The sequence below is a fragment of the Engystomops pustulosus genome, chromosome 7 (genome assembly GCF_040894005.1).
Source record: "Engystomops pustulosus chromosome 7, aEngPut4.maternal, whole genome shotgun sequence".
Taxonomy (NCBI): Eukaryota; Metazoa; Chordata; class Amphibia; order Anura; family Leptodactylidae; genus Engystomops; species Engystomops pustulosus.
This window is the reverse complement of record NC_092417.1, coordinates 101,725,286-101,742,023: the sequence shown is the minus strand read 5'-3', so window position 1 is coordinate 101,742,023 and position 16,738 is coordinate 101,725,286. Positions and strand designations below refer to the sequence as shown.

Genomic DNA, 16,738 nt, shown 5'->3' with positions numbered 1-16,738 from the left:
ATGGAGAGGAGCGGGTGTGAGCGGCAGCGCCGTTGTATGCCCGCCGTACATCGTCTGAATGTAGCCTTAAGCAGTGCCATCAGTGTCAAAACCCAGTAAAGCTGTTGCAGCTGGAGGGAGTACCAGGACATGAAACATTGGCCACCACCACATACATACATATACATATAGATAAGGTACACAATCGATCATATTATTTATTACGTATGCTGTGAAGAAAGAATCAACTTAATTGTAAGTAAACCTGGGCAGAGAGGCTTTACATCAGTGGTAAACTCCAAATTAAGGCTTTATGTTAGCCCCAACCAATGACCATGTGGGTTCCCGTGATAAAGTTCACTAGACCTGACAGCAAGTCCTCTCACTTTACTTCAGGAGTCTTCCAGATGTTATTATGAACACTGTACGGTTATGGTAGTCTCTTGTAATAGAGGAGATTATAGTGCCTTCTCACGTGGCAGCAGTATGGGGAGAGTCAGGAAACGGGGCAGCAACAGCCATCTCGGTGCTTTGTAAGGAGGGAGATGCGGGAAAATGTTTTACCACAGCCGGGGCACCTGTATCTCTTCACTTCTGAATGTGTCTGTAGATGAGCCCGCAGATTAGAGCGATCTGCAAATCCACGGCCACAATGATAGCAAGAAAATGGCTTCTCTCCTGTGTGAAGCAGAATATACAACATTTTGATGTCCAACCCTTTAGATTGTGTTATAACAACAATTATGACAATGTTCTTATCTATAAAGATTCATTTTTCTACAAGGGTATTTATGCTAAGCTTCTTATACATAAAGATTCCTTTTTTCACAAAGGTCATAAGGATAGCCTGGTGGTGATAAATGTTGCCATTGGGCATTCTGCAATAATGTATGATGGACAGTTAATGTCCTTTTACTTTTCAGTACATTCTCTACAGAATGTATGCTGCACTTTGGAAGGAAAGAAAAATTCCTTAGGACATTTCACAGTGCCGTGGTTGGTCTGTGAAGCATGGACCAAGCAGTGTCCTGTTTCATGAACCGACCCCACTGCTGGGGACAGGGATGAAAACATGCAGGGAAAAAGGGACTCCTTGCATATCAATATGATGAAGGAATCCTGTCTCCAGCAGTGTGGTCAGCACTTGAAATTGAATGGTCCATGCTTCACAACAGAACCAACTGCAGCAGTGTGAAACTGCCCTTATAGTAATGATGGCTCTACCTAGACATCCAGGTAGGGATCAGTTACATGTATTTGCTTTTGTTTTACCCAATATAAGATGGTGCCTTTCTGGGTCCCACTCTAGAAGTTATACTGGTCCATCAGACTACAAATGTAGAAATGAATGGTCAATTGACCCAGGCTCTGATAAACTATGGCCTCTTATATACAGCAAAATCACATCACATTTGAAACAGACTTTCATTGAATATTTAGAGTGGATCTCAACTTTATCATAATTTTTATTGATGTGGTTTAAGATACATTTTTTTAATTTAAAAGGAACCTGTCACTAGGTTTTAAGCCACTAACCTAATAGACGCCTCAGGTAGGGTATGCAATGTCCTTCCTAGTATACCCTCTTTTCGGTGAAATACAAGGATATTTCCAATCTTTAATATGACACAAAAACATGTTAATCGAAACAATTGAAGATAGGATCTTCTGAACTAACACTCCTGCTGCAAACACTAAACATGACTCAGCTCAGATGAAAATAGGCAAGAAGAGTCATATTTTTTATAATTAAAAGGGGGAGATTTAACATAGAAGAGGGAATTCTAGAAAGTACATTTCATACCTTGACTGAGGGGCTAGTAGTTTTGTGGGGGGAAAACATGATGACAGGTTCTCTTTAAGGCTACATTCATACATGGTGTTTACTTTGGAGGAGATATATCAATCTCTCCAGGCCAGAAAACTGGAGTACTTATCACTACTATTAATCTACTCCAATGTCTTTAACCTGTTAATGGGGTTGTTTACTTTCAGCCAATAATTGATTTTTCCAATATAATTACTTTATAAATTCATCCCTGCTTTCTGTCCTGCTATAGAAAGTTTCTATGTTTACTTCCAGTGGATAGAAATCTACCCATGGTCTTGTGATATCACACAGGTGCAGGAGAGAGTAACAGGAGCTGTGTAATAGAATGGCTTGTGCACCTGCATCATATTCATCACAAGACCATGGACAGATTTCTATCCATTAGAAGTGAACAATAAAGCTTTACTTACAGCAAGCAGAGATCTAGAAAACCATAAGGAATTGATACAGAAAGTATATTGGAAAATTGTATAACTTTTTCTCACACAAACCATATCAATTATTTGCTGGACGTGGACAACACCTTCAAATTAGGAAACTGCACCTAAAAGCACATCAAATTATTAATTTTAACTGCAATGTGTGAACACATCCTAACGGGTGTCTGCTATGAAGATAAAGTAAAAGGCTTCTTTATTCAGTTTGTACCTTAAATTTATTTTCATTTAAATTAAAAGGACCTTTTCAATACATTTTGTATCTAAATTGTTTATAATTTTTATGACCACTGATTATTAGGAATGGTGAAAAACATCCCTATCTGTGCCCCAAGTATAAGTTTCATTTGGTCTTTTAAAATTAGATGCAAACAAAAATAACACTCAACAGAATAAAAACCTATATGGGAAACAATGACAGTTTTATAACAGTATATAGAAAGTTGCATTTGTATTATAGAAGTCAGAGGTCTGTTTTTTTATTTTTTTGGAAGGGGGTTTAAAGTTACCAGTTACCTTTAGGTCGTAAATTATAGTATTATGGGGAATCCCTGTAGATCAGCTGTTACTGGAAAAACTGTGGTTCTCACTGGCAGTCTTAATATGTGGTCATGTAATGTTTACATTGTGTTTAGAAACACAATTCAACAGCTGCAGAGAGGAGGTTTTTCTCTTATCGCATTATGTTAGCATTGCATATATGTACACAATACTAATGTAATGTAATTAGGCAATTTCCCTTAAAATTAGTGGTTACTTGGGAATCTATGCGCACCCAATGGCAGGTGTTGTAGGAGGTTGCCTTTCACATTACCTGTATGAGTTCGAATATGCCCTTGAAGAAGCCATGGTCTTGAGAAGGCTTTGCCACATATCCGGCATGCACAAGGCAGTGTATGAGTACGAATGTGCATCTTTAGAGCACCCAAGCTGCTGTATGATTTAGAACAGTGCGGACAACTAAAATACCGACAATTTCTTACTTTGTTACCAGTGAATAGTCTGTCAGGTTTCGGAAAGTCTATGTGTCCCACAGAATCTGGGGCACAGGCTGAGTCTCCCACAGAGCCGGGGTAGTATACAGCTTTATTCCCCGGTGTGGAGCTCCCTCCATCTGATGTTCTGTTTCTGAGTGGCATATTTAGGTTGTTCATATTGTCTTTGAGAGGTAGTCCATGCGGCAAAACTAGTAGAGAGTCACTCAATCTAATTTCCAGTGGATCAAGTATTGTTTCATCCAACTGATCCATGTGTCCTTTTTCCACTTGGATGTGTGATGTAGCTTCTCGTATTTGCCACTGGTCTGTGATATTTTGTCTTGGATAAGATGTTTCCTCATTCGGCTGTATGGACAGTACCAATCCTGCACCAAAAGCAGAGCACATATTATGCTAGTAAAATGTTATAATCTTCCATTTTTTCAAACAACCAATTTGTGACTCATCTTTTAAACTTATATAATCTGGTGACTCTCAGTGAAGAGTCATCTGCCCCACACATCTTTATAGAGAATGTTGCTGGTTAAAGACATGCATTCACTGATGCCTTTCACTACCGTATTATTTGCTAAGTTTTTGCACGTTTGTCTCCTTATGCATGTGGTATTTATTACCATATATCACGACCCTATTACTTTCCCTTTTCTGTTCCTGTACTTTTCCTGATCCCACTACCTTGTGCAAGCTGAAAATGTAATAGTGGAAAATGTAATTTTGAATTAGCCTATGGCAGCATGCCCTGATTTTTTACCGTAAGTGTTTAAGACCCGTTTTATGTAGGAAAGGATTGTGTAACTCTTTGCCAGGATTCTCAAAGCATTAAACACATATACAAGAAAAGGTTGTCAAAAAAGCATCTATCAGATCTTTAATGAACAATGTTGCAATATTGGGTGAATAAACATAAGGGTGTGCTGAAGCTTCTTAAAGGACATCTACCACCAGGATCCCACCTCTAGTGCCATTAATTGTTTAGGCTGTTGCCTTGTCCATCCCTAATACTTTACATGACAGCTCTTTTTGTTTTACAATCGTTGTCGAGTAAAACACCTCTGAACTAAGTTACAATGAACTACACAAAGCTATTAAACTGTATGTAGGGGTGGTATCTAACGTGCCCTAAATGCATATTTGCTATAGGGTCATACATAAATACAGTATATCTTCATTCACTAGATGAGTGGAATCTATAGCTAACCAGACTGCTGTTAGTGGTCCTCCAGCTATCCTGCTGTGCACTTAGGGTTATGAATCACAGAATCTTGGTTTATCAAAATAATCCAACTTCTTTATTTCGGTTTCAAGACACTGGGGCTTATTTACTAAGGGTCCCGCTTCCGCATTTTCGTCGGGTTTCACGACTTTTTGGGCATCGCGTCGGGGATTGTGTCGCACGCGATTGGATTGTGCCACAATCGTGTCGGCTTTCACAAATCGAGGGGCGGGCCGTCGTACAATCTGACGGATTTGGACAATACACCAGGAAGAAGAAGGTGAACTCCGGCGGACCTGAGCGGGGAAGCGACACATGCAGGATATCGGGTCCACGATGTTGGTGGACCACGGCAGAGTAAATCCACTCCGGATCGGGGATCGCACAGGGACCAGGTAAGTAAATGTGCCACATTGTATAAACCATGAACCTCACACATCTTAGCAGGATATGCGTTTCAGCATTAGCCTCATTCATAACTGAAACTGTTAGTAGTAACATTTAGGCAGTATAAAATGATATTTTGGTAATGTATGAGAGAAGCCATATTGAAATAAAAACACTTCAGCCTTGTCCCAAAGGAGAGGGAGCTCATTGCCTCCAACCTCATCCCTATTCATTTTCCTTTTTTGTTTTTCATTCATTCATTCCAAAAGGGGATTAAACAAACGACAAAGCTACAAACTATAACTAAAATGTTCTTTACATTACGGTTACCGAACAGCCCAACTCAATATAAACTGTTCAATATCATAAATGCGTACGAGATTGTATGGGTGTCCTAGCTGCTGCAGAACATCATAGATTTGTACTATAAATTTCAAATGCTGTAGGGTGAGCATGTCTGCCAGTCTTTTGTATACAGACGATTAATACCCTGTGGTGGCACAAATCCCACCTGCGTGATTTAGTTGTCGGAGGGATACACTATTCAGAGCAAGCATGGAGAAAGCTGCAGGTGCATGTGCTATCTGGTCATGGTACAGTCACACGTCTCTCCAGCTGCACCTGCTCCTCCACTCACGAGAAAGGAATTAGTTCCAGCAAGAAATCCCAGCACAAAAGCATTTCACAGGGGTCTCCCTCTATCAAGGTAAAGCTTTCAGGATATCTGTAAGATCACAGTTTATTCTCCTGATCGGGTCCTGTCAATCACCAGAGAAAACCGTAACCTTACTATTGACATATATAAACTATATGCACTCCTCCGTGGACTTCTCTTCGAGGTAAGCACTAAGAGTATATATATCAGCTGAAGAATTATAAAGCTTGATCGATCTATTTTGTTTCAGAACTAATAGTTTCAATTAGTACAAACATAATCATTAATGTTTGTGAAATCACGTAAGATTTACCAATATATATCTGGGTTTTAAAGTTATTCTCTAATCACCATTAAATTATCGCCCATATACTTAATATACGGTATATGAAATAATCTGCTAAAATATATTGAATATAAGTTTTAAGTATATAAAACATATATTTTAGCAGAATAAATGACAGGAGGAGCCATTTTTAGTAAAGGAAATACTAGACTCTGACCTGCAAAGTGTCCCAATAAGAGGGGAAACAATAATTGCAATATACATGTTAGCAGTTAGTTTTGACTGTGTGTAAAATGGTCATACAAAACATGCTTTTTAGGGATTTACATGAGGCAAGATTTTAATATATAATCTATGGAGAAATAATGGTACAAAAAAATGAAATTTTAACAGAGAGACATTACATATGGTGACTTTGTACATTACTTTTGGATCCAATCCTCCTGCCTTCCATATTCATCAGGCTCTACACTTTATCCTGGTAATGACATTCATGTGGACGATATACAGTATAAAGCATGGATGTAATAGAGCGGTATGATGTTCAGCAGAGGTGTGCACACTTACCTGCCTGTTCTTCCAGTAGTTGCCCATAGTTGGGGATCCTGTGGCTGCAGGGCTTCTTTACCAGGAAAGACCTGGGCATCCTCTGCCACTTTCCCCAGTGTCTGTGTGTCCCCCAGTCCAGAGCACTAACAATCTGGATAGACATTCTCTGGGTACATTGCCATGTGGCCACTAGCACAGCCAATAGAGATGTGAGACAAGTGCAGTGGGCGAGGTGAGAGGAGGTCCTGCCCTATGTTTCCAGCTGCAGCAGGTGCTTCAAGAGAATATCCTGGCAGAGAGCAGCAATTGGGAGGGGGGCGGGCGTGCTCCCTCCAGTGCTGCCTTCTACACTGGGAATAGGTTTTGTGTGTTATACTGAAGGCAGTTTACAATATCTGTATTCCGTGGGTGTCAACACATTTTTAGTTTGCATTTATACTTACAATTTATTGTAGAATGTAACTGGAACTAAGTATGGGTAACCTTATCACTGCAAAACAAAGGCCAGCACTCGTTCTGCAAAAAAGTTTGTGTGCAAGATGCCTTAGCCTACCTGCACACAGACGTACAGTTTCATGGGATGCTAGCATTGGTCTGTGGATTGGTGTTTGCATCCTGTATGTCATTTGCTGATGAAAGCCGCTACGTGCACGAATGACAATTGAAAAAGACTTCCTGGGATAAAACACCAGCAGGAATAGGACCGTGGCATCTCTGGCCACGTACACAAGCCTGTAGAAGTGTACGTGGTTGTGTCTTAATGCACATACAAAATTCACATTTGTGTGCAAGAGCCTTAGGCTGCATTCACACAAACGTATGAAAATGGTCGTATAGACAGGTAGCATACAACCTCATTAATTTCAATGGGCAATTCGACCATCCATTTATTTGCCCGCCTATCGTATTTTATACAAATACAGAACGGAAATAAAGGACTGGAGAAATTGCACGTTTGTGTGAATGCAGTCTGTTGGTGATCGGACGATTTTTGCGGAGAGCACGCAAGCAGCTTTATATGAATTTATTCCCATGGCCATGTTTTCCGTCCCTTGGAACTTCCCATAGACGTGCATGAGAATGCAAAAGCAACGGACTGCACAACAATGACACACAGGCATCAACTGTGTGCAGTCTATATATTATATAATTTTTTGAGGCTTGAGAAAAGCAAATGTTCACGCGCAGAGATCTAAATCTGCAGTAATTTTTTACATATTGCATCTATTACCATTGTATATTTGTTTTGTTAAGGATGGTTTTGTATAAATCCCATTTTCTAGTATTTTGAGATTTTATATAAATAAATAAAACACTTATAAACTGTGTGCCCCTGGCTGTTGAGGGTTTTTTTTGGGTCCTACTATATAACTAATGTTAATCGGTGAAAAGTTCAGCCCACTTTGTAACAATTTGTTTTTCATTTACTCTCTGCTTGCTGTTAATGTATATAAAAGACATATGGAAACATATATATTTTTTTTTTGTTTTTTTTTAATTTTTCCTCTGGATCTGCTTTCTCCAGCTCATAAATTTACTTGGGTTCTTCAGGCGAGTTCTAGTTGTTTCTGTTTAAATTGTGACTTGACTTCAATGTGTGCAATCATCATGACAAAACGGGGGGTCTGATATACCGTATACAGGTGCATCTCAAGTTTTTTTTTTTCTTCTTCAGTAATTCAATTCAAAAAGTGAAACTCATATTATAGAGAGTCATTACAAACAAACACTCTGTTAATGTTTATGATTATGGCTTACAGCCAAGGAAAACCCAATAGTCATTATCTCAGAAAGTTAGATTGTATAAGATTGTATTAAATAATTTTGTGAACACAAAAATGTTGGCCACATGAAAAGTATAGTAAATGGACTCAATACTTGGTCAGGGCTCCTTTTGCATGAATAACGGCATCAATGCAGCGTGGAGGCGATCAGCTGATGGCACTGCAGAGGTGTTATGGAAGCCCAGGTTGTGTGATATTAGCCTTCAGCTCATCTACATCGTTGGGGCTGGTGTCTCTCATTTTCCTCTTGAAAATATCCCATAGATTCTTTATGTGGTTAAGTTACTGGTAATGTGAACAAGTGTCAAGTCCTGCTAGACTATAATAATTCCTTCTCCAAAGAGGAGAGGGAATCACAAAGTGCTCTCAAATTTTCTGGTAGACGACTGTGCGAACCTGGTCTTGATAAAACACAGTGGACCTACACCAGCAGATGACATGTCTCCCAAAACCATCACTGATGGAGGCCTAGTATGAAGTTTCCACAATCAGCTTGGGTTGTGCCTCTCCATTCTTCCTCCAGACAGTGGCTTAACACATGGGGTATGACACTTGTAACCCATGTCCTGGATAAGTCTGTGTGTGGTCGCGTGTTCACAAGTTGCGTTATGGTTGCATTTTCATTGCGTTTAAAATGCACTACAACAGCTGTGGAGTGCTGATTTCCCCAATTACATTACTATTTACATTTGTTAACGCTACGCTAACGCATTCGTTTACATAACGCATACATTAACACACTGTTAACACATGCGTTAACATCACGTTTACTATGTGTTTACAAATGTGTTTAAATGTCAACAGTGATGTAATTAGGCAAATCACCTCTCCCCAGCTGTTGTAATGCGTTTTAAAACGCAATGAAAACGCAAACAAAAGCGTAACGTTTGAACACGCCCTGAAGCACTGACTCCAGCATTGTTGACTCACTGTACTTGCCTTACAGCTCTGCATTGCCATCAGCTGATCCATGCCATGCCATGCCGTACAGATGCAGTCATTTATGCAAAAGGAGCCTGGAAAAAGTACCAAGCTTGATACTTTTCATTTTCCCAAGTATTTGTCTATTTATTACAGTAGGTCTTAGATAACATTCTAATTTTCTGAGTTTTTCTTGGCTGTAAACTGTAATCCTCAACATTAACAAACACTTCAAATAGTTCATTCAGTTTGTAATGGCTCTATATAATATACAAGTTTCACTTGTACATAGCACCAAGCAGCGGTCACAAGAGTCCTCTGATCAAAGCTTTCCAACAGCTTTATGATACATTGACTTTTTTTTTTTTATACCCAGCCTTGAAAGCAGAACATATTAGATAGTAATTATGGCTGGCATACAGTAGAAAAGAGGGATTTACCAAACAAATGTTTTTCATCTGTCCTTTAAAAGGGACATAATCAGAATTTTTTTGTATAGAACACCATTCCTATTCTTATAAAAATATACTAATCTAGAGGACGACCTTGGAGCCGTAGACAGAAGATCTGTAGCAGAGTAAAGGTAAGTCAGACTGGACTGTATCTGCTTAAGAAGTCTTTGATCATACTCAAGTGTTTAATAAACTGGTGCACAAGGTCCCTGGGAATGGTCACACTGGTTCCTTTCTCCCCTGTGTGTGCTGCAGGTAACACTTAAAGATATGGAAAGTTTACCTAACTCTTAAGGCTGCACCTAGGTGAGATTGTCATAGGACTGCCAGATACCTCAGTGCTGGCCAAGGAATGCAGACACATCTATGTCACTATCTGCTCAGAGTCTTACTATTCCCCCTGCAGTTAAGAATATCTTCATTGTTTGCCTTTAACTTAGCCATTCCATGTAAATATTAACAGGTGCCTCATTGAATAGGCTCTGGACGAGGGGGTAGTCACCAGGTCACTTATATACAAGATACGGTAACTCCAGACCAAGGAGGGATAGGAGGGACAGATGAGCCGCTCACACTGACATCCCATTGGACTGAACCAATTTCTTTGTAGATGGAAAGCAATGGTCTAAAAATAGTTACCGTATGTCTTTATTGTCCTGTGTGTGACAATTATTAAACAATGCAACACTGGCTTAAGATAGCAACTTTCCAAAAAGTCCGTCAAATTTGTGCTTGGTTCTCCTTGTCATCTGTAAATATTGTTATTGTGAAGTGCCAATCGCATTGAGTATAGAAAATAAAAGAAATAAAGAAGACAAAAAACACACAGGTGGAATGAAACTGCATTTTACTGAGAAAAATGGTTTTGCTACAAATACATAATAAATTGTTTTAAACTTCCAAAAAACAGTTATTTATCATCAAAACTTCTAGTACTCAGCATGTTCTGCAAAATAAAACAAGTAACAGAGACACAGTGTAAGAACTACACATAGACAGACAATATATTCACATGTGCAAGTCCTCCTTACATCCACACAATCTGGAGGATACAGGGCTCCAAAAAGAAGAATTTGTTGCAATATGCACCCCATCACCCTGCCCACCCGTTAAATACACACAACCCTCCCTCCCCCAACACCATGACCTGTAGAGATCAGGTGCATTAAAGTGACTTATCTGGATTCACCACCACTGGCCTCCCAGTTATAGTACATTTTATGCACTGCTCCATAAAGAGGGCACGCAAGCTTTGGTCACGGACCCATCAAATCTATCAGTGGTAATAAAAATGTTAATAGAAAAAAAAAAAAATACAAATAGAGCATTTGGCTAGTTACATTCACAAACACATACTGCGACCAAATCACAATGTACCCCATAAGTCCTATGGCCAATATGACATCCATCACAATGAGAGGGCAGACTCCAGAGTAGAGTCTGCAGATTTATTGTATAAGATTTCAGTTTCAAGTCTATGCTGTTTGTGAATGCAACCAGTAAAGCATCTCCCATTTCAGAAGGAGTGGTCCCTTACAACCTTTGGCTAACCAGCAAGTTACATTTACTCCTCATCCAACAAATGGCTCCAAGCAATTCCCCCAACCTCCCTCATTACAGTAAATGAAATGACCAGACAGACAGAACAGTAAAAGACCTACAGCAATAAGAAGAAGACGTATTTGCATTGCTCGGTTGAGGTAAGAGTTTGTTTCTTCGTATACACCTCATGTAACTGCGCCCTGTACCTCTATCGAAAAAGGAACTAAAAATTGGCCTCTTACCTTTACAGAGGTGGAATTACGTAAAAAAATAATACACTATAAGATTAAGAAAGAATATGACTTGACATTTATTCATAACATTTATGGGAAAAGAAAAATTCAACCTCTTCCCACCTGTAAAAAGCCTAATGAAATTTCAAGGTTCAAAAAATTAGCAAAACCTTACATGCCATCTCTGCTACCCTCTTTAGGCGACGTAAGGGTACAACAAGGAGACATGTTAGAGCAGGTATGACTAGGATGATGACTGGGATGGACAAGCCTGCAGACAACACAGGCTGCTAGCACCACCCTGCTTTTTCTTTTGACATCCTACAGTTAAAACCTACATAAAGCAATAAGTTAGGCTCATTCTGTACTGTGTACAAGCTACATAATGGTTCTCTTTCCTATTCAGGTCCTGGGCAAAATGCTGAAAATTGCATTGTGGGAGTTTATATTGCATTTCCATAGGCAGAGCTCAGCTGTAAGAACAAATATGTAGCAGAAGACTGGAGCTAAACTGGGAAGGTTACTGAACTTATAATGCAGAATTAAAACCCTCGAGGAGTAGACTTTGGCAAGATAGAGGAAAGCCATAGCAGCATACCATAAACAATAATACCCTCTGAAATGGATTTATCTATATCATTTAGGTCAAAACCCCATGTCCCATCTATACACAAAATGTTCTAAGTGGTCTCAGAAGCACTGACAAGTTTGTGAGACTTATATGGTCTCTTTCCAGAGCCAGCTTTAAAGGAAAACTACCATCAAAATCCAGCATGATAAACCCGGGACACTTCTGTTTAGAACCAGGCACCACTATGGTGTTAATCTTCTTATATCTGATACTGGTGGCTTCCTTCCTTCTAAAATAAACTTTTAAATCATGCTAATGAGCCAGAAGGGCTATGGTGGGTGTTACAGTAGCTCTCTCCATAGGCCTTTGTTACACTGCAGCAGCATGTAATCTCGGCAGTAGTGTGCACACAGTGGGGGGGGGGGGGGGGAGTGCTCCTACAGAATGTCACAGCCTGTGATTCTGCTGCATGGAGGGACTCTAGTTACACCTCCAGGGCCCTTCTGGCTCATTAGCATAAATGGAAGTGGAAGGCAGAGGGTGAGGCTAAGACAAGTTGATGCAGTGTAATAATAGCGAGCTTCTGTACATGCCCATAGTCTTTCTGGCTCACTAGCATAATTTTAAACAGTTGAGTTTAGAAGGAAGGAAGGAGCAATGGATAACAAATATAATAAGATTCCAACAGTCACGGTGCCTGGATCTATGAGTAAGTGTCCCTGATTTTTCTTTAAGGGGTTGTAAAGAGGTTTACACAATGAAGTGGAAGAATGCTTCCATCACAACGGTATACGATGCAAAGACTACATGCCGGTTGAACAGTGCTGACACTAGCAGTTGTTACAGTGCTAGCACTCTTGTTTGGCCATCATATTTCGGGAAACCCATAGAGAATTTATTTTTTGTAATATGCTTCTTACCGTTTTCACACCATTTTTGTTTAAATATTATAATATTAGACCATGAAATGTATTGACCCATTAGTGTATTCTACCATTTATCCTGTTATACCCAGCAGCGTTTAGAGGGAACACGGAAACATGCTGGTCAGTGAAAAACAGCCAGAGAAGGCAGCATTAGAAACATGCAAACGTCATTACCTTGCCATAAAACATAAAAAGAAAGTAAACATGCTACTAATAGATCTGTAACACAAAAACCATGACAGAAAACCTATGCAACTACAGATAGCACGACCGAAGCTACAGCCATGCTTACAGAGGAGGGGGGCGTAAATGACGTATAATATTATTATACCTAATAGGTTTAGACCCTGTGATATTCAGTTAAATCGAGCTTAAACTTACCCTAAGGGTGATGCCACATATGGTCCATTTTTAAGCATGCGTTTTCAGTCCGTTTAAAAAGGCATACGCCTTTACTGTTTTTAACAATTATCTTAATAAACAGGTTGTAAGCAGCCAAACGCATGCTAAACGGTCAAAAAACGGACTGAAAACGCATGCTTAAAAAAAAAAAAAAAAAAAAGTCCAAAAATTCCATGTTTGGCATCACCCTTATCCTCAGTCCAGCATAACGCCTCCTATCACCTCCAGCCGCAGCTGGTAAAGAGAGGCTCCTATATTTTATTACGCGGTCTCCCGGATCAGTTGCAGTGCAACTTTTGTTGCATCATGACTGGGTGCCAAAGACCTCGTTGGCCAGATCACGGCCCCCATTACAGTCATTTGAAAGTGGCTGTAGACTGTGGAGGGTGCTTACTATTGACCTGACATGACTGCTAAGCCTCTGTATACCAACAGCGGACGACAGTGATGGGTGATGCCACGAAAAAGTATAAGTTATTTCTTATTTTTGTACCAGCTAGACTAGTAAAAAATGAATTTTTGGCTTTTATTGGTTACTCACTCTCATCAAAAGGGCTACGAGATATGTCTACAGGTCCTAACAACCCATTCATGCACTCCCAGTGTCCAGCTCTACCCACAAAAGCCAACCCTGTATCAATTTGGCCTCCTATGTTACTTAATCCTAGGGGTACAGAGTTTCATTGTAACACTAGTCACACAGCCAAAGACTGCAATGTTGCCTAATACACAATTATTATAATGAAAGTGAATAGTATTGTGTCTTAACTCACAAGTTGTCCCAACTGTTTGCACAAAATGTCAAACCCAATGGAGCCTTATAATTTCTCTCAACTGCTTTCACTCACATGCTGCCTCATGTCCATCTGAAGGCAGGTTAAAGATGCCCATGTGTTTTATTAAAATCAGGACTAGCATCTCATTGTACCATATATTAAGGGGCATCCAAGCTCTTGTGCCAAGCTATGGGGAGGCTTTAGATTGTGGTTTATAAACTTGCCCTTTGCTGCTGGGTGCAGACAATTTTAAAGGTTTTATTTGACTGCATGAGGACAACAAGACTGAGAAGTCTTACCCATCAGCAGGAGCAAGTATTGTACAGGTCGGGTCTTAACTAGTTAAAATGTGTGAAAGGCAAATGTTATCAAGTGACTGGCAGCAGTCAAAACTAGCATCTAGATAGAAGGGTAAGCTTATGGTACATGGTCCTTCATCATCAGGATATTAATGCCAGATTATAAGAATGCCTCAAAAAAACAAAATGATACATATTATTATAAATAAAAACAACACAACAAAAACGTAGGGCTCATTGTCCTAGTGCCGTACCAGATTCAACCCTTCCGACCTCTAAAGCTGACCAAAAAAAAAATAGATCTTAGGTTCCAAAAAACACTTCTGCTTAGTCAAACACGGACATTATGAAGAGTAAAGTGATTTCCTTATATTATATTACATCATTTTATACACTATAAAATTGCAAAGCTTCACACTAATGCATTAAAAATGCTAAAACTGGTTATTAATAGATTTAAAAGCCAGTATAAAATGTGATAACCCTTATTCTCAGGGTAACGTGGTAACCATAAAGCACTGCAGGAAGTCTCTTACTAAAGTAAGAGTAGAAGGAACTTCTAGAATAGTTATTTTGGACAGAAGGGGCACAATGTAATAATCCACATTTCATTTGAGAATATAGTTTCTTCATGGAGATATTTTAAATCTGTCAGTCTCCTATGCTGCATGGGTTTTAGCTAGCCTTACGCTCAGATATGTCAAAGACAGATCTCTTAACTTGTGTAAGGCATCAGTTAATTTATACAGAGAGACAACCTTGTAGAGTTCACTTACCTTTGACAGGTTGTATCAGAGAACATAAATATGGCTGTTTCTTGCCAGGATGAACACCACTCTTGTCCATAAGCTATAACCGGTACCGCAGATCAGCCCTATACAAAAGTGGGTTTAAAGCACCAAAACAAATATCCAACAGACTAAAAGTAGATTTTTTTTTTGCTTCTGTAGATGAAGCCCGCAGCCATTAAAGCCAAAGCTTGGGAAAAATCCTGCAGTGCTCTAGTGAGTTCCCTAGCTTTAGTCAAGGAAGAACCCCAAACCACAAGTTAATCACCCAGAGAGAAAGGGTGGCAGCCGCTGTATCCACACATAAAGGGAAGCTCCACTTCTAACCAATATCACACATTTTATACAACTTATTATCGAGGAAAGATGAAGATCATCTGCCTATATGGACGTAGCTGTTGGCTACTGTTATTCAAAGCCTACTACCCAAACTTGCAGGTTGATGTTAGTTAACAGTGGAGTTACCCCACAAGAGGTGCACTGTAACCCAGGAATTTTAGATTTTACCCAGTCTGAAAGACTTGGCATATACACCTACCCAGACACAACGATACTGCAGCTGCATAAAGGTGGAAGCTTCACAGAATTCGCTAATTGTATTTTCTGCTAGTAATCAATCAGAACCAAATTTTGTAAACATTTACCAGCGCCACTTGGGTACATTAATGTAAAAAGAAAAAAAAAAAAAAAAAAAAAGTGTTTGCCCAGTTTCCCTAGACTCTTAGTTTCCTATGGCAGCACATACTGCATGGTCTAAACTCTTGAAATGCACCTAGAATATGCAATACGGTAAAAACAAAGCAACAATGAAATTGCCAGGATTAAAAATCTCCACTGCAATACCCATGTGCTAGTTTGACGTCTGCCTCGCTAAAGTTGCTTTACTTCAGATCCAACCATACTTCCCATTAAAGAAGCAGGACATTATGGAGTTTATACTGACACATCCAAAACTGTTTGGATAGCAGTTGTAACCATACTTAAAGTTACTTTATGATGAACCATTTATCTTCTTCATCCATTTTTATTTAGTTTTACATCAACCTCAGTTTTAGGTTTCCACCCTTTCTTCTCTATGCGCCATTTCTTTTCCAGGATTCTGTAATCATGAACACCAATACTGCAATCTCAAATACCACCGCTGCTGTCCTTTATGCCGCATGAAAGATATTCCCTGTAACTTGGGAGGCACAGACAAAGCCTGTGTTAGCAGTCAGCTGCGGAGGCCTTGCACCCATCTATTCTGCTCCGTGACAGTGTTGTTATTTATTGATGACTACTACTTACCCCTTTAGTAAATTATTACTGTGGACACTTTCTCTTTAGAAAGTATATAAAAGAACTAGTATTAAAACAAACAAGTAAATAAGTGGTGTGGGTTGGAACAGTGTGCCCCACTTCCTTATTTTTGATTGCACCGAGACACATATCCGGCCTAACAAAATCGTTTAGCAATTCCTAAAAGATTCCACCTTACGAATAAAAAACACTACTAGAGAAAGGCATGGGGAAAAGGAAAAGTGATTAGCTATTTCTGGAAGGAATGTACAAGCCTCGGCTGTGGGTGACAACACCGAGAAGGGAAATCTTGCGTCTAGCTTCAGTTCTCGGACAGTGAGAGAGCGAGTGCTGCTTGTAACGCTGCTTCTTCATCGATGCTGTAATCCTGGAACAGAGAACTCACATTATAGGCAAGACTGGGGAAGATG

At 39.6% G+C, this 16,738-nt stretch overlaps 2 protein-coding genes across 2 annotated transcripts in view; both read right to left on the bottom strand.

The window, feature by feature from the left end:
- Positions 1 to 172: 172 nt before the first annotated feature.
- Positions 173 to 6,571, bottom strand: LOC140068914 (zinc finger protein SNAI1-like). Its single transcript, XM_072114275.1, has 3 exons — positions 6,354 to 6,571; positions 3,062 to 3,610; positions 173 to 657 (listed from the first exon to the last, which is right to left on the bottom strand). The coding sequence occupies exons 1-3, from the start codon at positions 6,496 to 6,498 to the stop codon at positions 476 to 478; spliced, it is 876 nt and encodes a 291-aa protein (XP_071970376.1). The 5' UTR covers positions 6,499 to 6,571; the 3' UTR covers positions 173 to 475.
- Positions 6,572 to 10,322: 3,751 nt separating this feature from the next.
- Positions 10,323 to 16,738, bottom strand: part of RNF166 (ring finger protein 166) — a 29,197-nt gene continuing 22,781 nt past the window's right edge. Inside the window, exon 6 of the mRNA XM_072117473.1 lies at positions 10,323 to 16,695. Coding sequence (XP_071973574.1) covers positions 16,630 to 16,695 — 66 coding nt within the window. The 3' untranslated portion in view covers positions 10,323 to 16,629. The remainder of the gene's footprint in view (positions 16,696 to 16,738) is intronic.

Bases quoted from the DNA above. Each gene is read 5' to 3' on its own strand.
- LOC140068914 (XM_072114275.1), bottom strand. From the start codon at position 6,498: ATGTCTATCCAGATTGTTAGTGCTCTGGACTGGGGGACACACAGACAC. The intron at 3,611-6,353 runs GTAAGTGTGCAC...CTTTTGGTGCAG, and splicing joins ACTACTGGAAGAACAGGCAG to GATTGGTACTGTCCATACAG. The intron at 658-3,061 runs GTAATGTGAAAG...TGCTTCACACAG, and splicing joins GCATATTCGAACTCATACAG to GAGAGAAGCCATTTTCTTGC.